Below are 20,780 nucleotides of genomic sequence, written 5' to 3'. Positions count from 1 at the left end.
CGAGGCAGGTTAATTTTCACATTATCCATTTAGTTATTGTAGAAAATGTTCAAAATGGCAAATTTCCTTAACAGTTCCTGGACATTACATTTGAATATAAGGTGAAGCCACATGTTAATGTAGGCATACCAGTTTTCCCTCATTTGGAGACTTTGCGCCCAAATACGTGTCCCAGCCTGAGAGGTGAAGAGACTGAGCCACCCTCTGGGGCAAGGCTGCAGAAACAGTTCATTCCCTCCCAGTGTTATGGTGGCTGCTGGGAGCTATTTGTGAACTGTGGGCGGGCACACACTGTGCGCAGTGGCTGAGTTTACAAATAGCAGCAAAAGTCATGCTCCAGCCATTCCGATGCTTATTTCGGACACCTTCACTTCACAGACTATATTACTGCAAAAGTTACCGCATTTTATTATTCAAGCTCCTGTGGTGGGAGCAGCCATATATTAGGGCTATCCTTGTAGATCAACATGATTAATGTTCAGAAGCTAGCAGCAATCATGTTGGTTGCTACCGAGCAGTTACACGGTTTGCACAGTGAGTGCTCAGAATTGCAACCTGACAAAATAATCATAATGAGGTAAGATTTGTTGTTCAGTCCTTTCTCATGTTTCTGTTATGTGGATCTCATGGCTAGCATCTTGTCACTCTCTTGTTCAACCATTCCTTACTCTGTAGGGACTGGATGTAATCTCATTTAACTTCACTGCATTTTAATGTTGTTCTTGTGTTAAATCTTTGTCCTACAGCAAGGTGGCTTTGAATCAAGTCACTCAGATTTGTGAGTGCATGCTAGAAAACTTGTAACAGGGCTGCCTCATATTTGTGTGTTTTACTGCAATATATATGCCAATTTTTTATCATATTTACTGCGAATCATGTTCTGTAACTTTCCCACTGTCTCTTTTTTTCATTAAATGAAGCTCTCAATTAGGCAACAAAACACCTGTGGGGAGTAGTAGTCTGACACCTGAAAGGTCCAGGGACTGCAGATCAACAGGTGAGTGTAACTTCCTGTCTGCGAGAGAAAAGCAATAGGCACAACAACATCATACCACATCAATCACTCAGTTCAAACAGCATATCAGCATTTACATTGTGGTTGAAAGGCACTCCACACAATCTACCCCAACACTATACCCCTTTGTTCCCATGCATAAAACAGGAAGGGAGATTATCTTGAATTGAGTTCATGTTACAAGGTTGCAGTCAATCTGTAAAATATGATTTTCATTTCTTGATATGTTAACTGTGTAGTCTTGTTCAAATTTATCTTCAGTTAGTTATTTATCCAACATTTTCCTTTCCATTATTTCCAGTTTATGTTTACTGACAAGATATCTGTTTACAGATGTTGGAGGAGGAGGGTGTAGAAAAAGACTTTACAGAACTGCAGCGGGAGATTGAAAAACTTCTTGATGAAAGAAATAACAAGAAGCGGAAAAGAAAAGTTATAATTGGTGAGAATGAAAATTAAGATTGAGTACCTTTCAGACATTTGATTTTTCTGTATGAGTTGAACAAGCACAGCTATTAATCTGTACCTTCTGAGCCTTATTTAAGTTTCATTTTGCCTAAACTACAAAGATCAGTTAGAATGTAACTCTGTGTACAACAAAAATGTAGTAACAACAGATAAAAACTTATCAAAGCTAATAGTAATAGCATTTCTGACAAATATGAGCATCTGTTTATGCTCTCAGGACAAGAACATCTGGAATAGAGCTCACAAAAGAGCAGACTGAAAAATATGGTCAAGTTCATAACTTGTTAAATTTTTTAAAAAAGTTTTCATCTAGTTACAAATGGGCAACAGGAAAGGGGAGTATATTCACAGATGCTGAACTGAAGGGAAGCTCAGTCCAAACACTGGCTCAAAAGAGAGATAAACTACAAGAAATAAATAGTATCATTTGACCAGCATACAAGAATCAAGTACTAGATAAGTCGTAAGTGTAAACATTTAGTAGCCAGTAAGTCAAAGAGAAGAGTTAAAGTTGGATATAAATAGCAAAAAAATAAGCAGGTATATCTGGGATTGGAAGAAATGTAAATGCAAAGACTATGATTGGGGGTAAAGTAGGTAAGGGGACATGATGGGTATAAATAGAATAAGGAAGGAGGGTAGTTAAAATGTAAACAGATTTATTGACTACATGTCAATTACTCAGTTACTTTAGTTGCTGTTTATCGAAGATGTATTTGAGTGCTGTAACTCAGGTTGAATGCAGTTCCTCCACTTAAAGTATCATCTGGGTTCAGTCTTACGTAATTTTCAAGCAATGTATGACAAGCACACCAAAAAAATGATGTAGTCAAAACAAAATATAAAACTGACACAGGTTTATTGTCTAAAAACTGGTGTATGATTGGGCTACCACCATAACAATAACATGATCACTTGATGCACTGTTCACATTGAAGATAATGGAATTTACAAATTGAAATTTTGTATTCTTTCACAAAACTGGTTAAGTAATTTAACTTCACATACAATTGCAATGTCTCTGATACAGATAGTCTACTGCAATATCACAGTTTTGGTATTAAAATTTTATAAAATGTACATCAATAACCATGTCTTAATTATTTCTGTTAATTACTTTCAAATTGCGGTAAAAATTTTGTTTCTGGTATGAATACTGTTTTGTTACAGTGGGCTCTGTAGTAATTACTATTGCTGTTCTATGTAAAATTCGACAATGAGTACGGCCATATATTTATATAATGTTTAACATATTTTTGATTTGGAGTACATCATTTCCGTAAACTTATCAGAACTGATTTAGTTTCATCTTAAGTCAACTAGTTCTCATTAATACAGTAGGTTAGAAATGTTACTGTTTAGCCTCTGCATGTATACGGGGTGAAGAAAAATTCATCCACTTGGACTTCACAGTGTGATTCCTCACATACTAGCAGTACAAAAATGCCCTTCACAAAATTTTGTCCTGCGTATATTTCTGACAGTAAATGAACATTAAAGATTGGCAATCTGGCAATGCCGTAATCACCTGTAAGGTAACTACCTCCATCAGCATGTTGCAGTAGTGCTGTGTAGATGATGCAGCAGATAGCATTTAGGGTCAGAATGCCGGAGGTTAAGGATTCGATTGTTGGTTGTGGCCCCTTTTTTTTTAAATGTAGTCTGCCTGGTATGGTATTCAGCACCTTAATTGTCATATAGCAGTTACAGTGTGTCTTCTACAAAACATTTGCACTTACATACTATGAACACAGAAACTGATGTACAATCATTTTCATTGGTCAGCTTGTGAAGAAACATTTTACATGTTGTGGACGTGAATTGTTTTGCACTACTGCATCTACTAAATTCCAAGTCTGTTTTCTGTGTCCTGTCCCCCAATGATCCCATCGATTAGTATCAACTACTATACTTGCCACATTCAGGTCCATTACATTTCATTAGGGCCTTATGTCACCAGTACGGCTAGCAAAGTGCTTTCCAAATAATTCCATTAGTACGTGTCATCACCATGGAACCACTAATTATGCCTTTCAGCATTGACTCTGGTAAACACATGCCATTTAGTAAGTATCTCCATGTATTATTATTATTATTATTATTATTATTATTACTATTACTGACAGAAATGTAGAAACATCATGTCCATTACTGTTAGGGAAACAGTGAAATCTGAAAATGAACATTTCACAATTAGCAGTGTCTGGATGAGTTGTGCAGAACAAAAGCTGTCAACTCACTGCGACTAATGACGTGTTTATACTGTATGCGCTGTTTGCCAGACAGAGACTAGTTGCTAGCAGAGTAATGCACCCATTACAGACTACATGTACATTCATACAGTTATTGTATTTTTTTGTGTTGCTCTAAAACAGTATGGCAGATGTATGGCATGCACAAATGATGAATATGTGGATGTGCTTCTGGTCCTTGGTGCATCTGATAACTGGGCTGGTGTAGCCACTTGTGAGTATTCTGCTGGTCGACTGGATAAAAATGTGTTTCATCATCTGGAGCTTTGTCTTTGGAAGACATGTTCTCTCCTTCCACTATTGCTTGACAGAGGTCATCCATTGACTCGCTGTACTCCAGCTACTGAGGAAGCTATCCTGAAGGTCATACACCAAGAACCTCAAAGACAGTTGCACGGTCTTTGATATACTTCACGAGCATGGGCTGTGCCTCTGTCACTACTCTTTAACGCAACACCTGCATTCTGTAGACTGTTGTCTGTACAGGCTTGGATCCAGGGGAGGGTAAACAGGGGTATCTGCCTCAGGTGGCAATTTCAGGGGTGCCACATTTATATTCTTGAAGAAAGAAATGTTGTTTCACAAAGCACCTAACATCCAGTGCACTTTGGTCTATTGATTATTCGTATGATTTTGAAACGCATCTCTGTTGGTTTTTGAATATTTTTAATACATTCTAGGTTAATTTCTGAATGATTCATTAAGTTGATTTTTGAATGTTTGCGTAGTATACATGAAGTCTCTGCCAGGGGAATCCGCGTCACATCTAGAAATAAAAAACTTTCCCACAGACAAAAGGGGGCTTTACGGGCTGACCCGAATAAACCTGAATGGGTGAATAGTCTGTCGATGTTTGTTTATGTAGTTGATTGAATGTGTGAATGATAATTATTGTTATAATTATTAGCAAAATCCATAAATTCAGACTAACAGAGTGGAAATAAATGACTAACAGGAATAACAGGTTAGAAAGATTATGTATTATCTTCTCAGATCCAAGAAAATGAAATTTTGACAGAAAATTTTTGCCAGATCACTACACTACCAGTTGTAACCTCCCCAGTTAGAGACCATTTTAAGTTCTTTTCTTTGAATATCAAGGAAAATGCATTGTATGAATGCATTGTATGAACACATAACAACACCTAACCAGAGAATAAATGCGGGATAATTAAACTGCTGTATCTGGCGGGGTCAGTGGGGTTAGCAGGGGAATAAGTTTTGACAGTGGCAAGAATAGTTACAGAATTAGTAATGACAAGATTGTTTGTTAGAATGAGGAAGGAGAAGAAACAGGGGCATTCGAAAAATTATGAGGAAGAATATGATGATTCCAAATTTATGTCAAAATTTCATGCTAGTACTTTTCAGCCGCATGCTTAACAAACTGTAGCATATGAATAAAATGTGAAACTATTTCCTAACATAAAACTTTTTACTTTTAGTAGGCTTAACAGGCTTTTGATATTGGTACTTCGTGAATTATATTGTCATGTTATGTACATAAATGAGGTAGACAGAAATGGCCATTTGTACCAAAACAGTATTGCATATGTGGCATGTGTTAGAATTGCTGCAATATTATATAGCCCTATTTCCTTTTATCTATCCAACAGTGACAAAATACATGTATTCAAATCGAGAAACATACCAGTTTTGGGTACTATTTGTATTAATGGCTTTTTCAGTATCACACAATGACATTTTAATTTTCTTGTAGTAAAATGTTTGACGAAATTTGATGAGGTAATAGATTCTTTCATTGAAGGGAAAGCACGCCAAGTAAAGCTGTAGCAAGATTAGAGAAAAAAATGCTGGGATCTGAGGACTGAAGAAATAGGTACTGTCTTGTCTTTTGTCTTTACTGGTTTCTGTTTCCTATATTTAATTTTATCACATGAAAGAAAAAGTTTTAGCTAATAGGCAGTAAAGAGTGCAAATTTTCTGGAGAATTCTTATTCTTCTGGTTACAAACAATGCCACCCAGTATTAATTCTGAGTTTTTTTAAATGGGAGTAGGATGTGAACTGGCCAACTGGGAGGAAGAGAGGCACCACAGGACATTGTAATTTCCACTGTCCCGAATATAGGTTTGTGGCTTCCATTACAAAATATATATGTCTGAACTCCACAGAGTGAAATGCAGTGACGTGCTGTGTGAAGAGGTGTGGCACTCACTTTGGCACTTGTAAGACCAAATAACACGTCTTACATTTCCTCGAACACATGTTTTATATATCAAACTCTTCAGAAAGATGTGCACTGCAAAATGAACATATTAAATTTTATTTTTATTTTCTATTTTTGACATCCTGTCTCAGATTATTGAGGGGGGCAGGGGGGGGGGGGGGGGGGTGCCACAATCAAGTGTTTGCTTTTGTTCAGAAATATCATAGATCTGGGGCTGTGTCTGTGGATGTAATTCTGTCATTGGTTCCAACAACTACAGGAAGCCAATGACAACTTCATGAACACTGTAATAGGATCAGATGAAGCTAAATTCACTCATGAGGGTGTCTTCAATATGCACAATGCCCACCATTGGTGTGATGTTAATCTGCACATCATCCACGAGCATGGATGGCAAGTTCACTTTGGCATCAACATCTGTGTCAGTATATTGGCAGACAGGAGTTGTGGTCCCACTTGTTGCCTGTCAGGTTGACTGCACTCCTTTCAACTATTTGCCTGACACACTGTAAGATGTTCCACTCCATGTTCGGCAGAGTTTATCATTCCAACATGATGGTGCATTTCCACACTTTAGAATTAATGTGCAATGGCATGTAGACAGAACATTTCCAGGGAAATGCCTCAGACAGGGAGGTACAGTTATGGCCTCCACATTCAACTCACTGAAATCCCCCCTGGATTTCTTCCTGTGGGGACACTTGAGGGAGCATGTGTATTTTACTCTGCCAACATATATGGAGGAACAGATAGCAGGTGCATATGCTGCTCTTTTATCTGTGGATGCAGCCATGTTGTGAAGAATCCAGAGCTGCATGATCCAGTGGGTCTCGTAATGTTTGGGCGCGCGTGAGGGTCATTTTGAGCATCTGCTCTGAGGACAATATACTCCTTTGTAAACGTCATGCCGTCAGTAATATGGAAAATATTATTGTCACTGGTTGCTAATGTGTTCACCTTAGCAGATGTACTGCATGTAATGTGAATGACTGTTAGATGTTGAGGGTTATTTAACTGTGCATTCATCTTTAGCATCTCAAAATTGTTATTCTGTCCTATGACAGGTCATTTATTTCATCTGTCTATTTCTAACTTGTCTGACCACATTTTTGTTATGTTCATCATTACAAAACATTATACTATCTGAACATCAGATATGTTAAGAAATGGTGTGTACTGCTGTATTACATGGTAGAATGAAACTGGCAAATAAAAACAAATACGTCTTGACACAGAGTTGAAACCTCGATCTCCACCATGCTAACCCAAAATGCTATCCACTGCACCAGCTGCACAACACTATCCTATATGCTGACAGAGGTAGTTAACGTACATGTGATTACGGAGTTGCCAGATTGGCAATCTTTAATGTCCATTTACTGCCGGAAATAGGCGCAGGATGAAATTTTGTGACAGACGTTTTTGTATTACTAGCATGTGACAGATGGCACTGTGGAGGCCAAGTATGCAAATTTTTCTTCCCTCCTGTATAACTTCATGCAAGTATTGCATGATAGTATCGTAATCTCCAATATGTGTGCGATTGTACTCTTCATTCAATACTGTCCCATTTTGATACATTACAGGGTGAATGTAAAGATCACACACACACACACACACACACACACACACACACACACACACATACACATACACACAAAGAAAATATTTTATATTTCCTTAGCAGTGAAATTTTAATTGAGATTTTTTCTTGGTTGTATGGAGAGCTGAGGTCACTGTGAGTGCAGGTAGTCAGGTTTGTATTACTTTTGTAATATGTACCGTCTTGAATTGTTGCAGACCTTGTTAAAGATGCCCTGTTAATGAAAGAAATAATTCCTGCTGTAAGATATGTTTCAAAAATTTAAATCTTTCATTAATAGTTTTGCACTCATTTTTTAACTATCACATTTATGCTCAAACAATGGAAAATCCAAGATGGAATAATGAGAATATTATGAAAGGGATTGGTTGCTACTCACCGTACAGTCAGACAGGCGCAACAAAAAGACAGCTATACATTTAACCTTATGGCCAAAAGGCCTCCTCCTAAAGTACAAACCCCCACATTCTCAGAACCACAACTCACACACACACACGCTGTGCGCAGTTCAGCCTTAATGGCCAGAGACAGTAATCATGTATATGTGAGTTTTGCTTGAGTGAATGTGTGTGTTATCTACTTTAGAAGAAGGCTTTTTGGCCGAAAGCCTAAATATATAGCAGTATTTTTGTCATGTCTATGTTCACTCAAATTTTTGTTCAGCTGTACTAAGATAGAACAATGCGGATTCTTTGTAGTTATTACATGAAGACTATCTCAATACAACAGTGCAAGAATTTGGTAGATAAAAAAAAATCAAATGAAGTTGGTATTTGCTGTAAAAGGAATACAAAGCTGATTAACTGTCCTCACCCAAAAGGCAACCTCAGCTCTCCAGGAGCCCAAGGCAAGATTTCAATCAATATTTCACTGCTAAGTAGGATTTTGAGCTGGTGTGGGAAAAATAAAATTGTGCATGGAATAATAGATATAGTGTCTCTTTCTCTCATAAAACTTTCACAGAAAAAAAAGCTTAATTAGCACATCTGAAATTCAAGCACTCACTACTACATGAGACATTGATGACTTCTTGTCAGACTGGCTTACTAGTGATGAAAAGAGAAACATGACCATCATTCACAGGAACATATGGATACACACAAAAATAATGTGTACTAGCTTCAGGGGTACTGGTTGTGCTGTAAAGAAATCTAGTTTAAATGTAGAGGTACATTTTGGTACTATGACTGAGTTATTTTTACTTATAGTAATACACTTTGCCATCAGTTTCTTATGGGGAGGGGAAGGATATCCAGGCAGGTTTATATACTGTTGTTTCACATATTGTGGACATATTTCAAAGACAAAAAACAGAGAACTTTTTATGTAGATCATGTGCCACCTTGCTGTCAGAAAACACAAAAACACTTGACTGCAATGAAGTCTTGTATGTAGGAAACATATATTCAAATGTTCTGTACGCAACATGCTTTTCAATGCATGTTTTTGACTATAATATTTTAACAATTAACATATTTTTTTCTTCTAGATGCAGGTCCAAATTCTGATAATGAATGTGAAGAGGCTGAAAATTTTATTGTGGAATCAACACTGGGAACAATTGAGGGCTGTCTTACAGATGATGTCAACTGCTCATCCAATAGCGGCAATGTTGTAGGATTAGGTAAGTTGATAGATCAGACTGTGTAGATGAATGGCATTTTATACTTCCTTAAACGATAATCTGAATGCATTGTTCTTGGGTTAATGCTAGGAATTTTTTGTCTAACCATCACTGTATAGACTAAGACAACTTATTTGCTATCATCAACTGGGTTTCTTGAATGAAACTTTCACACCACAGCAGACTGTACGTTGATGTGAAACTTTCTGGCAGATTGAAGCTTTGTGCCAGACTGAAACTCAAACTCAGAACCTTTGCCTTTTGTGGAACCTTTGCCTTTCAGGATGACATGATGTATTTGGCAAATGCTTAATTGAACTTGGACAGCAAATCCCAGCAGTGATTCAAGAATAGAGAAGAGAACTTTAATTGGTTCGACCAATTCCAGACAGAACTGGCAACAATCAGCAGCAAGTCTGCTTGCCCAAAGAATAATTGAAGAACAGGGCCCAACATCATGGGGACATACATATAAAATGTTTTGGCCTTATTCCAAGTCATGAATTTTAATACAACAGAAGCTGACAAAGTGGATACATGGGACAAAACAGACATCTAAGGCAGCCTAATTTTCTTGATGAAACGAGTCACGGAAGACTAAGCTTTTTAGGTATAGGAGGTTCTAATGACAGAGGAATTCATCAAGTGGTGCCAGTGAATCAACAGAAAAAGTCAGGCAAGAGAGAGACTGCCGACTGCTGAATGTGGTCCCTATGGCAGTTGTGGAAGGCCATCATGAGTTCACCTCTCCCTTACATCATAGAATAAGGGAATACATACATGGTTGTATGGTAGCCAGAAACTTTGGACTTAGAACACAAGAGATAGCAACATTGTATGTCGACCTGGTACATCAGGAGGTATTAGAGAATGTTGAGGAAGAGGTGTTTCAGTCTTTAGCACCGATCTCCTCCATCAGTTGAACAAACCATGAAGAATGGACTCTACCAACTTGGGCTTGTGCTGCCTCCACTGTTAAGCAAAAACCCAATATCTGACCAATGCAGGTACAACCAATCCCTTCACTAAGTAAAATGCTCCACAGAAGAACAGATGTATGGAGGATGGAGGAAAACACATCCGTCTGTGTTCACTGTTGATGCCCTGGAGATGCTGTACACTATTGCAGAGAAAGAAGATGAGAGTTTGATTACTAGTATGTCACAAGTAATCAGCCATCATCACTGCCCTATTCATGCCAGTCATCTGTAGTCAACCTTTGGGCCAAAGCTCTTCGCCTTACACTGCACAAGGTCTTGCCATTCCCCATCACCATACAGAGGTGCCAGTCACGCACCTAGCTATCAAATTCACAAAAAACTAGGGGATATGATGAGTTATGGAAGTGAGGCCACCACAGGTGAAAATCCTCCAATGATTACACTCAGCAAGATGACAGGAAATCTCTTTGACAGCCAGTGAGTCTGGGCCCAAGACAACTCATTAGATTCCTTTTTTGCAATATCAAGTGCTTATTGTCATTAGCTAAAAAGATATGTTCTGTGATATGAAAGGTCGCAAACGGGAAATACAACCAGCCATCACAAATGTGTATTGCACAAATAACTGTCAATAGCAGAACACAGCCCTATGTTGTTTTAATAGGCTATAGTCATGGTGATATTCTTTGTTGGAACTTCTTACAGATTTCACAAGCAATCATAGACTGTGGAAGATCAGAGCTTCAGATTGATGAAATTATTCCAGCAATCACACGACAAAGATTGATTTTGGCAGTAGTTTGCCACTGGAGATGATGTTATCCCACCATAATCAATGAGAAGATTACAGTCATCAGTTGAGATGTCAAGTTAAACTGTGAGGCTTTTTTCAGTTGCAAATCGCCACTCAGGCTCACAAAATAAATCTACGTGCCAATGACAGTAGTATTGCGGGTGGTCAAGGAGAACTTTGGCTCACTAATTGTCACGAGCAACCTCAACTTATCCTAGGTAGGGACAGGCAAGCCAGTCCAGGAAAGTCAGCTTAGTGTCACAAAGAATCATACTCCACTACCATTACAGAAAATGCAGGGAATGAAGCCACTATTGAGCTGCCAATAGGATCTGGTCTGACTGAGGAACAATGTCAGCCATTAACAGCAGTTCTGTGTCAGTTTTTGGATGATTTCAAATCCACATTGAAGAAAAGACAGACCATCTGCCTCGTAATAAAACACCGTATTGACAGTGGGGATGATGCACTAATTAACCAGCACTCACATAAAGTTTCATTAGCTGAATGACAGACAGACTAGGAGAAAATGGAGATGATACTGCAAGAAGACATCATAGAATCTTCAGAGTATTCATGGTCCTCTGCTGTGGCCCTTGTAAAGGAGGAGGACAGCACTTAGTGTTTCAGTATCAACTTATGACTGAAAAAATTGTGAAGAAATTGTCCCAAATTGATGACAACCCGGACTGCTTGAAAAGAGTAATAAAGTGTTTCTCTGCTACCGACATCCAGACAGGCTACTGGCAGATCAAGGATGACAAGACTGATGAGGAAAAAACTGCCTTCATTACTCCTGGTAGCCTCTGTGAGTTTAAAGTTATGCTGTTTGGACTCCAACCACCTTTGAACATATGATGGACAACCATCTTAGACATCTTAAAGAAGCAGTTTTTCTGTGCTATCTGGATGACTTTTTTGTTTTGTTCTTAAAGACATTTGAAGAACATCTAAGCTGACCAACAACTATAGTGAAGTACATTCAGACTGCAGGCCTCTTCCTGAATCAGAAAGCGAGCCTCTTTGTTGACCAAGAAATAGAAATCTTAGTGCATCTAGTGAATGGTGACGGAGTACATCCTGGTTCTGAGCCAGAGATATTTTTAGACTCCTCAGCACATTCATGATTTGACATTTTCTCAGAATACTCAAACTACTGGTGATTCATAAAGGCTTAAGTACCAAGGCACGTACCTTGTAAAAACTATCATTGGGAGATGCCAAATTTTGCTGGAACAAGGCACAAGAAATATTGTTCCTTATCCTTAAGGAGGTGCTGACATCTCCAGTTCTAGAATTGTATGATGAGACTGCCATGACAGAACTTCACACCAATACTAGCAGTTTTGGGATAGGGGCCATTGTAGTACAAATTCAGGAAGTCATTGAAAAGGTGATAGTTTCTGCTTTCAGAGTACTCTCAAAGTCTGAGAAGCAGAACTCCACAACCAAGAAAGAGTGCCTTGTACTTCTTTGGACATATTTATTTGGCAAACCATTCACCATTGTGATGGATCACAATTTTCTTCACTGGATGACTGACATGAAGGATCCATTGGATCAGCTGGCAAGATAAGCACTTCATGAGTACAGCATCACAAAAATTGATATAAACACAAGGATGCTGCCCACCTTTCAAGGAGTCCTTCAGAGGAACACAGCAGCGAGGATAAAATCTCAACTGTTGATGCATTAAATGAATTGCTGCTGAACAGCAGATAGATTTAGCATTGCTGAAGACCATAGAAGCCTTGAAAATGAGAAACTGACCAAAGGAGGGTTCCAATTAATAAATGGAACAGTGTATAAGAGGAAGTATGACCTGATGTGGTGGAAGTGGTTTCTCATGATCCCAGCTCATCTGTGGCCAATGATCCAGGAGTATTGTCATGACACTCCAATACCTGGTCACTTAGGATTCATGAAGAATCTAGACTGAATCAGATGCGAGTATCACTGGCCAAATCTCTTGCAATCTATTAGACAAAATGTGGGATACCGTAGAGAATGCCAATGATGGCAAAACATGCGGCAGTTTCCTTTGTGGCATCTGGTAGCAATCCAGCCTGCAACAGCACCATTCCACCAAATTGAAATCAACTCCTTAGGGAGGTTCCCAAAGTTGACAAATGAAAAATGATGGGTGATAGTCTGCACTGATTACCTAACCCACTATGCTACCACCAAAACTGTGCCAACTGCCAAAGCTCTAGAAGCTGTGAAGTTCCTTGTAGATTATGTAATTTTAAAGCAAGAGTGTTCCATGTGATGATCTCTGATCATAGGAAAGCTTTTCAGTTGTCCATCTACAGATGAATGGCCTCAGAGAATGCTTTAATAAGATATTATCAAATATGCTCTCAATGAACATGCATGTTGAATAGGGAGACTGAGATACAATAATGTCCATCATGACATTAGCATGCAACACAGTGAAGCAAGATGCTATAAGCCTCATACCGCTCTTTCTGCTCCATGGGTGTGAGGCTGAAATGACAGTGGATACACTGTTCCCATTTCAACTGGACGATACTCATGATGGCTATGTGAAAGAAATCACCAGAACTGAAGAAGCAAGACAGCTGGCTCACACATGGACCTCAGACACCCAGGAGAGAGACAGAGAGTGCTAATGTGAAGCACTGACCAGAGAGATGTAGCCTAGGATACTTGTTATGGATTTTTATGCCTGTGTGAACAGTGGGACTGTTGGAAAAGTTACTAAAATATTGCTTTGGGTTGTATCATGTTCTTCTTTGTTTATTGGGCATGTTGATGTTCAAAGTAAGTGTGCTTTCAATGCTAAGTGTTATGTTTCATCAATGAGCCAGCTTTCGGGTTTGGACATGTGAGTGGTTATGTTGTGACAATATTTTTAGTATCACACAGATGTTCATTTATTCTGTGTACCTCCTTTCTGTTACACCAGTGTCAAATACATTTCTGCCCACTGTGTTCGGGATTTTGGCATTCAAATGGTTCAAATGGCTCTGAGCACTATGCGACTTAACTTCTGAGGTCATCAGTCGCCTAGAACTTAGAACTAATTAAACCTAACTAACCTAAGGACAGCACACACATCCATGCCCGAGGCAGGATTCGAACCTGCGACCGTAGCGGTCGCTCGGCTCCAGACTGTAGCGCCTAGAACTGCACGGCCACTCTGGCCGGCGATTTTGGCATTACGTTAGATTAGATCATATTAATACTTTTTCTACAGATCATGAATACAACTCTTTGTAATGACTTGGAATGTGTCTCTTAACAAAATTTTCTTTACCTGTCGTAATTCAACATGTTTTTTAATAACTGTGTGGTTACTAATTTATATCTTAAGCTTCATCTGTCGAATAGAAGGAATTGTCATTGAGAAATTCTTTTAATTTGTTTTTAAATGATGATTGGCTATCCATCAGACTTTTGATGCTATTTGGTAAGTGACCAAAGGCTTTTGTGGCAGCATAATTCACCCCTTTCTGTACCAAATAACAAATTTTGTAAGTGAACACTCACACACACACACACACACACACACACACACACACACACACACATTGAAGCTACTGTGAATATCCCTAGTTTTTTAAACAAATGTCTGCAAGATGATCTTGAGTGGGCCTCAGCTATTATTCTGACTACGCACTTTTGTGCAATGAATACTTTTTCATTAATGATGACTTATCCCAAAATATCATGCCATATGAAAGCAGTGAATGAAAATAAGCATAGAAAGCTAATTTACTGATGTGTTTATTATTAAAATTTGCAATAAATCTAATTGCATAAGTAGCTGTACTCAGATGTTTCAGTAGATCATCAATGTGTTTCTCCCAGATCAATCTCTCATCAATGTCATCAATGCAAACTCCAAAAATTGGAATATTCTACCTTAGCTACTACAAGCTTGAGTTCAAACTCTATATCTATTAATAGTGTTATGTCATTTACTGTACAGAACTATACATACGGTGTTTTATTGAAATATGATAAGAGTCCATCTGCAGGAAAACACTTAATAATTTTCTGAAAGACATTGTTTACAATTTCCTCGGCTAGTTCTTGTTTGTTGGGTGTGATTACTACACTGTTATCATCAGTAAAAAGAACTAGCTTTTCATTGTTGTGAATATTGAGTGGCAAATCATTAATATATTATATTAAGAACAATGAGGGACATAAGAATGAACCCTATGGGACCTCCCCAGTTTGAGGAATCTGCTGCATTTTCTGCATTATGTGAATGTTTATTTCAACCTTCTGCAGTCTTGCAGTTAAATATAAATTAAACAAGTTGTACACTGTCCCACTCATACAACAGTACTTAAGCTTATCTACAAGAATTTTGTGAGTTACACAATCAAAACTGTTTGAGAGATAATAGAAAATCATGATCAGTGATGTTCAGTTATTCAGAGCATTCCTGTTGAAAAGATTTCCAGAAAAGCAAATCGATATTTTGTTAGTACTTTATTTTTACAATTTTGCGAAGCTATTCTTGAGTACATTACTTTTTCAAGAATTTTGGGTAAAGGTGCCAGAAGTGAGACTGAGTAGCAGTTGATGGCATATCAGACCTATCCCTCTTTCTATACAATGGTTTAACAACAGCATAACCAATCTATTAGGAAAAATACCTTGTTACAGTGAGTTATTACATATTTGGCTGAGAATCCTACTTACCTGTTGGGAACAAGCCTTCAGTACCATGTTGCAAATGCCATGAATTCCATTCAAGCTTTTACTTTTGAGTGAGTTTATTATTTTCCTACTTTCAGAAGGAGAGGTGCATAGAATTTAAATTTTATCAGACTTCATAGGTATTGCCTCTTCCACATGTAGCTTTGCCTTTCCTAATGAACATCTGACTCCTATTTTCTCCACAACATTTAAAAAGATTATTAAAAATATTTCCAACCTCTGACTTTTTGTTAAGGGGACCTGGATGTCAAGGCCTGTAGCTTTTACTGGTATTATGAAATGTAATAACTCGAAAACTTTAATAGTTAGTGGAATGCGACTTTAACCAATAATAAGTATATTGTGGCCTCTACGTGGAAAAAAAAATTAAAAACTGTAGGATACATAGTGGAGCCAATACTGATTTTTATTGTATGTTCTGATTTGCATGTAATTTTTATTTTCGGTATACTGTACTCCCACACTATTTATAATAAAAGGTCAAAACAAATTTCCATAAATTTGCAATTGTTAAATTGTTATTTGAATGCACCATTTTGGAGGACTATTCTGCTTTACCATATGAAGATATGTCATCATGATCAGAAAGACCATTCTTAATAGGATAAATGTTCATTTGCTTAAATTTATTAAGACCTATGAAAATAAAATCTGCCAGTGTGCTGCTTTCCAGCACTACCTAAGTAAGAAAATCAACAACTGATGTTGAGTTTAAAAAAACAAGGTCACTCTTCCTATAAGACCCTCCCAGAAAATCTACATTGAAATCCCCCAAATAATAATTTGCTTCCCTCTGTATGACAGGTATCACAACAAAGAATCCAAGTTTTTCAGAAACTGGTGGAAATTTTCCAATGGGGATCTATACACAGCTACAATTTATTAAAAAAGTACCATCGTTTAATTTAATCACAGGAATATGCTTTTACATGTTGCTCTACATAAGTTCTTTTAGTTTCTAAATTTTTCACACTATGATGACTTTTAATATGTTTGGCAACTCCTCCTTTTTTCTGCACTGTGTCTACTTAAGTAAGTTTACATGCACTTACATTTACCTTTTCCATATCTTTTGACTATATGATGTAGACACAGGCATAGTAAATCTATTAAATCCTCAGTTCCTAAATCTTCCAAACAAACAAGAACCTCTTACACTTTGTTTTTCAATTCCCTGATGCAATATACTGACCATATTTTTCACTGTACTTTGTTGAGGATCTTGTGATATTGTAACATCTTTAGTACCTGCTGTTGGGACTCGCCGTTCTTTCAAAGTGCTGCCGCGCAGTTACGCGCGTCCTCTACATGCGGCGCCGTCTGCCAGCCATGCAGCAGCAGCGCCACCTAAGTGGCCAGCCAGCCAGCGGCCGCTACACTCGGACTCAGTTATGATTTGACTGTTTAAGTGTACACGTGTCTATCTCTGTTTACTTGATCTGTGACTTTCATGTATTGCGTCTTCCTTGAAATATATTTGTTCAACTTGAAGTTATAACAATTGGTGACAAGGTAGTGATTTTTCTTTTCCATCGTTGACCCACGTTTCCATGGCTACTTTAGAGCAACTATTGCAAGGTCTCATAGAACAGCAAATGCTTCTCACAAATGCGATTCATGATTTTGTCGCGGCATCAAATGCGGGGCGTCTCTCGTCACTGTTTCTACCTCCTTTTCCTCCTTACGACGATACGGCGGAAGACTGGTCAGATTACGAAAAACGTCTTCGACAGCACTTCTTGGCATTTCATGTCGCAGATGAACAAACATGTAAGTCTCTGTTCCTTTCATGGATTTCACCTCAAATGTATCGGTTGTTGTCACAATTGGCTCCTTTGAAAGATGCTGTGTCTTTGTACTTTGCTGAAATGTGCTCACTTCTGTCCATCAATTTTCAAAAGCAAACGCATGTGGTAGCCTCTCATGTTGCCTTTTATCGTTGTCAAAAACAACTGAATCAATCCTATTGCGCTTGGGCTGCTGAACTTCACAGCCTCAGTAGAAAGTGTCAATTTGTTACTGAAGTTTACAAAGAATCCTACGCTGATTCCGTGGTACGGGATGCTATTATCTGATCGGCACCCGACAAAGAAGTTAGGCAACGTGCCCTTCAGTTGGCAAATCCGACTCTAGATGAAGTCCTATCCATCGCTCAGTCTTTTGAAATTTCTCGCAAATAGAAGCATGGGGCGATGTCGGGGAAATACAACCTCTGTGGGATGTTGACGAAGCATGTGTCGTGTCTCCGCTGGCCGTCATGGCCTAGTATGCTCCCAAGTGCAGCCTCGGCCTAACCGTAAACAAACCTCTAAGAAACTGCAGCAAAATCCACGGCAACTTCCTTCATGTCCGCGGTGTTTTACGAAACATTCACGAGAAGATTGTCCACAACTTTGGGCCGTGTGTCACAAATGCAAAAAAAAAGGGTCATGTGTCATCCGTTTGCAAATCCAACCGCATACATGATGTTCATGCACATGATGCTGATTCTGATTCTGTGTTGTCTGTCAATTGTACTTCTTCCCTTTTAGGGAAGTTATTCCTCACTGTCCAAATACTTGGTCGAGATGTTCACGTGCAGGTGGATACTCGTTCTGCTGCCACTATCATCAATTCTCAGACGTATCTTCAGATGGATTCTCCAATCCTGTCACCTGTCACTAGGCAATTACGGACTTACAATAAACAGAAGATTTCTCTCTTGAGACAATTTGATGCTGAGGTATCTTACAAATCTGTCGTTCGCACTGTTCCCATATTTGTGGTCGACCATAGTAATGCGGAGAATCTTTTTGGTTTCGATGCCTTTCGCATTTTTGGGTTCTCCATAGATGAATCTGTCAATATCGTCTCTGATGCTATTCCTTATGCTCAACTAGATTCCTTGTCGACGACATTTTCGTCCCTTTTTTCTCCTGGGTTAGGCCGTGCAAACGACTTAGAAGCTCATATCATGCTCAAACCCACAGCTCAGCCTAAGTTTTTTTGGGCTCAGCCCATTCCTGTGGCCTTTTGTGATCAGGTCAAATGGGAGCTGGATCGTCTCACTGCTTCAGGGGTCTTGCTTCCTGTCACTTCCAGTGAGTGGTCCTCTCCTGTCGTTTTCGTTGCTAAGCCAAATGGTGATATTTGTCTCTGTGGCAATTCAAAGCCACTGTAAATGCTCAATGTCTTATCATCACTTACCCTATGCCTCGACCTGAAGAATTGTTCACTAAACTTGCTGGAGGCTAGTATTTTTCTAAACTTGACCTGTCAGAAGCTTATCATCAACTTCCTCTCGACACTGCTTCCCGGCAGTTTCTGGTCCTTAACATGCCTTTCGGCCTTTATCAATACCAACGATTGCCATTCGTGGCTGCCAGCACCCCTGCTCTCTTTCAGCGATTCTTGGAACAGTTATTGCTCACTGTCCCTGGGTGTATAAATTACATGGACGACATTGTTGTCACTGGCTCCACCACTGACGAACATCTTCAAAATCTCCACACACTTTTTCATGTCTTACATACTGCCGGTCTTAAGGGTAATCTTCAGAAATAAAAATTTTTTCAGGCATCTATCACATACTTGGGGTTTCAACTCTCTCAGGATGGTATTCGTCCGCTTCAGAAAACTGTCGCTGTGATCAATGCCCTTCCTCGCCCTACATCTGTTAAGGAACTGCAGGCCTTCTTGGGGAAAATAGCATACTATCACAAGCTTTTACTGTCTGCTGCTTCGGTGGCTCAGCCATTGCATTGCCTGTTGCATAAAAACGTGCCTTTTCAGTGGTCCGCGCCATGCGATGTGGCTTTCCAGAAATTGAAGACTATGCTGAAACAGGCTCCGTGCCTGGCTACTTATCGACCTGGCCAACATCTTGGTCTTGCCACGGACGCCTCTCAATACGGGGTCGGTGCAGTCCTTGCGCACCGTTTTTCTGACTGTTCTGAACAACCCATTGCTTATGCCCCCAAAACGCTCACGGATGCCCAAAAAAAGTATTCTCAAATTGAAAAAGAAGCTTTGGCCATTATTTATGCTCTTCATAAGTTTGGTGTTTTTCTCTATGGATCCAAATTTCACCTTGTTACGGATCACAAACCACTTGCTTCCTTGTTTCATCCATCAACGTCACTTCCCGACAAGGCTGCACATCGCCTCCAGCATTGGGCTCTTTACTTGTCTCGTTTCAATTATGAGTATCATTTCCGGACAACGGCTCAACAAGCGAATGCTGATGCACTGTCTCACCTTCCCATGGGTCCTGATCTGGCATTCGATAGGGACGAACTTTTGTGTTTCCACCTGGCTGTTGCCGAGCAGCAGGTTGTGGACGGGTTCCCCATCACTGGGGACCGGGTGGCGGCTGCTACGGGTTCTGACCCTACCCTCTCCTGGGTTTTACGCTGTATTCGGAAGGGTTGGCCAGATCGTCCATCCACTAAGACTTCTCATCCGTTGCGGAACTACTACGCTTTGCGTTACCGCTTCACGGCTAGGAATGGTGTTATCCTCCTTTCCACCGAAAATGCTTCGCCGTGTGTTGTGGTACCTGCATCTTTGCGTGCTTTGGTCTTGCGCCTCCTTCACCAAGGGCACTGGGGTGTCTCTCGCACAAAATCTCTGGCGCGTCGTCATGTGTACTGGCCCGGCATCGACTCTGAAATCGGACACATGGTCGCTTCCTGCGGCCCTTGTGCGTCACAGGCCGCCGCCCTGAAGTCATCTTTGTCACCGTGGCCTTCGCCTGAGAACCCCTGGGAGCATATTCATGCTGACTTCGCGGGACCTTTTTTAGGTACTTATTGGCTTCTTGTTATTGACGCCTTTCATTGTCCGTTGCACGTCGCCTACCACTGTGGCAACCACAAATGCTCTAGCTCACATTTTCTCTTTGGAAGGCCTTCCCTCTACTCCTGTTACTGATAATGGTCCGCAATTTGCCTCTTCCAATTTTGCGGATTTTTGTGCCCATCACATCGTCATGCATGTTACAGCCCCTCCGTTCCATCCACAGTCAAACGGTGAGGCTGAATGACCGGTCCACACATTTAAGGCTCAGATGAGGAAACTCCTGTCTTCTTCTGCTGCTGATGATGCACTTCTCCAATTTATGGTTTCTTACCGTTTCACCCCCATGGGCGACCACAGCCTGGCTGAGCTCTTACATGGCCGACAGCCCCGCACGCTACTTCATCTTCTGCGGCCTTC

General features: G+C 39.6%; 1 protein-coding gene across 2 annotated transcripts in view; it reads left to right on the top strand.

Annotated features, from left to right (window-relative positions):
• The window catches only part of LOC124598689 (transcription factor IIIB 90 kDa subunit), a 363,153-nt gene that overhangs the window by 308,852 nt on the left and 33,521 nt on the right, over window positions 1-20,780 (top strand). For both annotated transcript variants that reach the window (XM_047136022.1, XM_047136030.1), the window contains exons 8-9: window positions 1,349-1,457; window positions 9,018-9,152. In XM_047136022.1, the coding sequence (XP_046991978.1) occupies window positions 1,349-1,457; window positions 9,018-9,152 (244 nt within the window). The remainder of the gene's footprint in view (window positions 1-1,348; window positions 1,458-9,017; window positions 9,153-20,780) is intronic.

The sequence above is a fragment of the Schistocerca americana genome, chromosome 1 (assembly GCF_021461395.2).
Source record: "Schistocerca americana isolate TAMUIC-IGC-003095 chromosome 1, iqSchAmer2.1, whole genome shotgun sequence".
NCBI lineage: Eukaryota > Metazoa > Arthropoda > Insecta > Orthoptera > Acrididae > Schistocerca > Schistocerca americana.
This window is presented reverse-complemented; position numbering and strand designations above follow the sequence as displayed.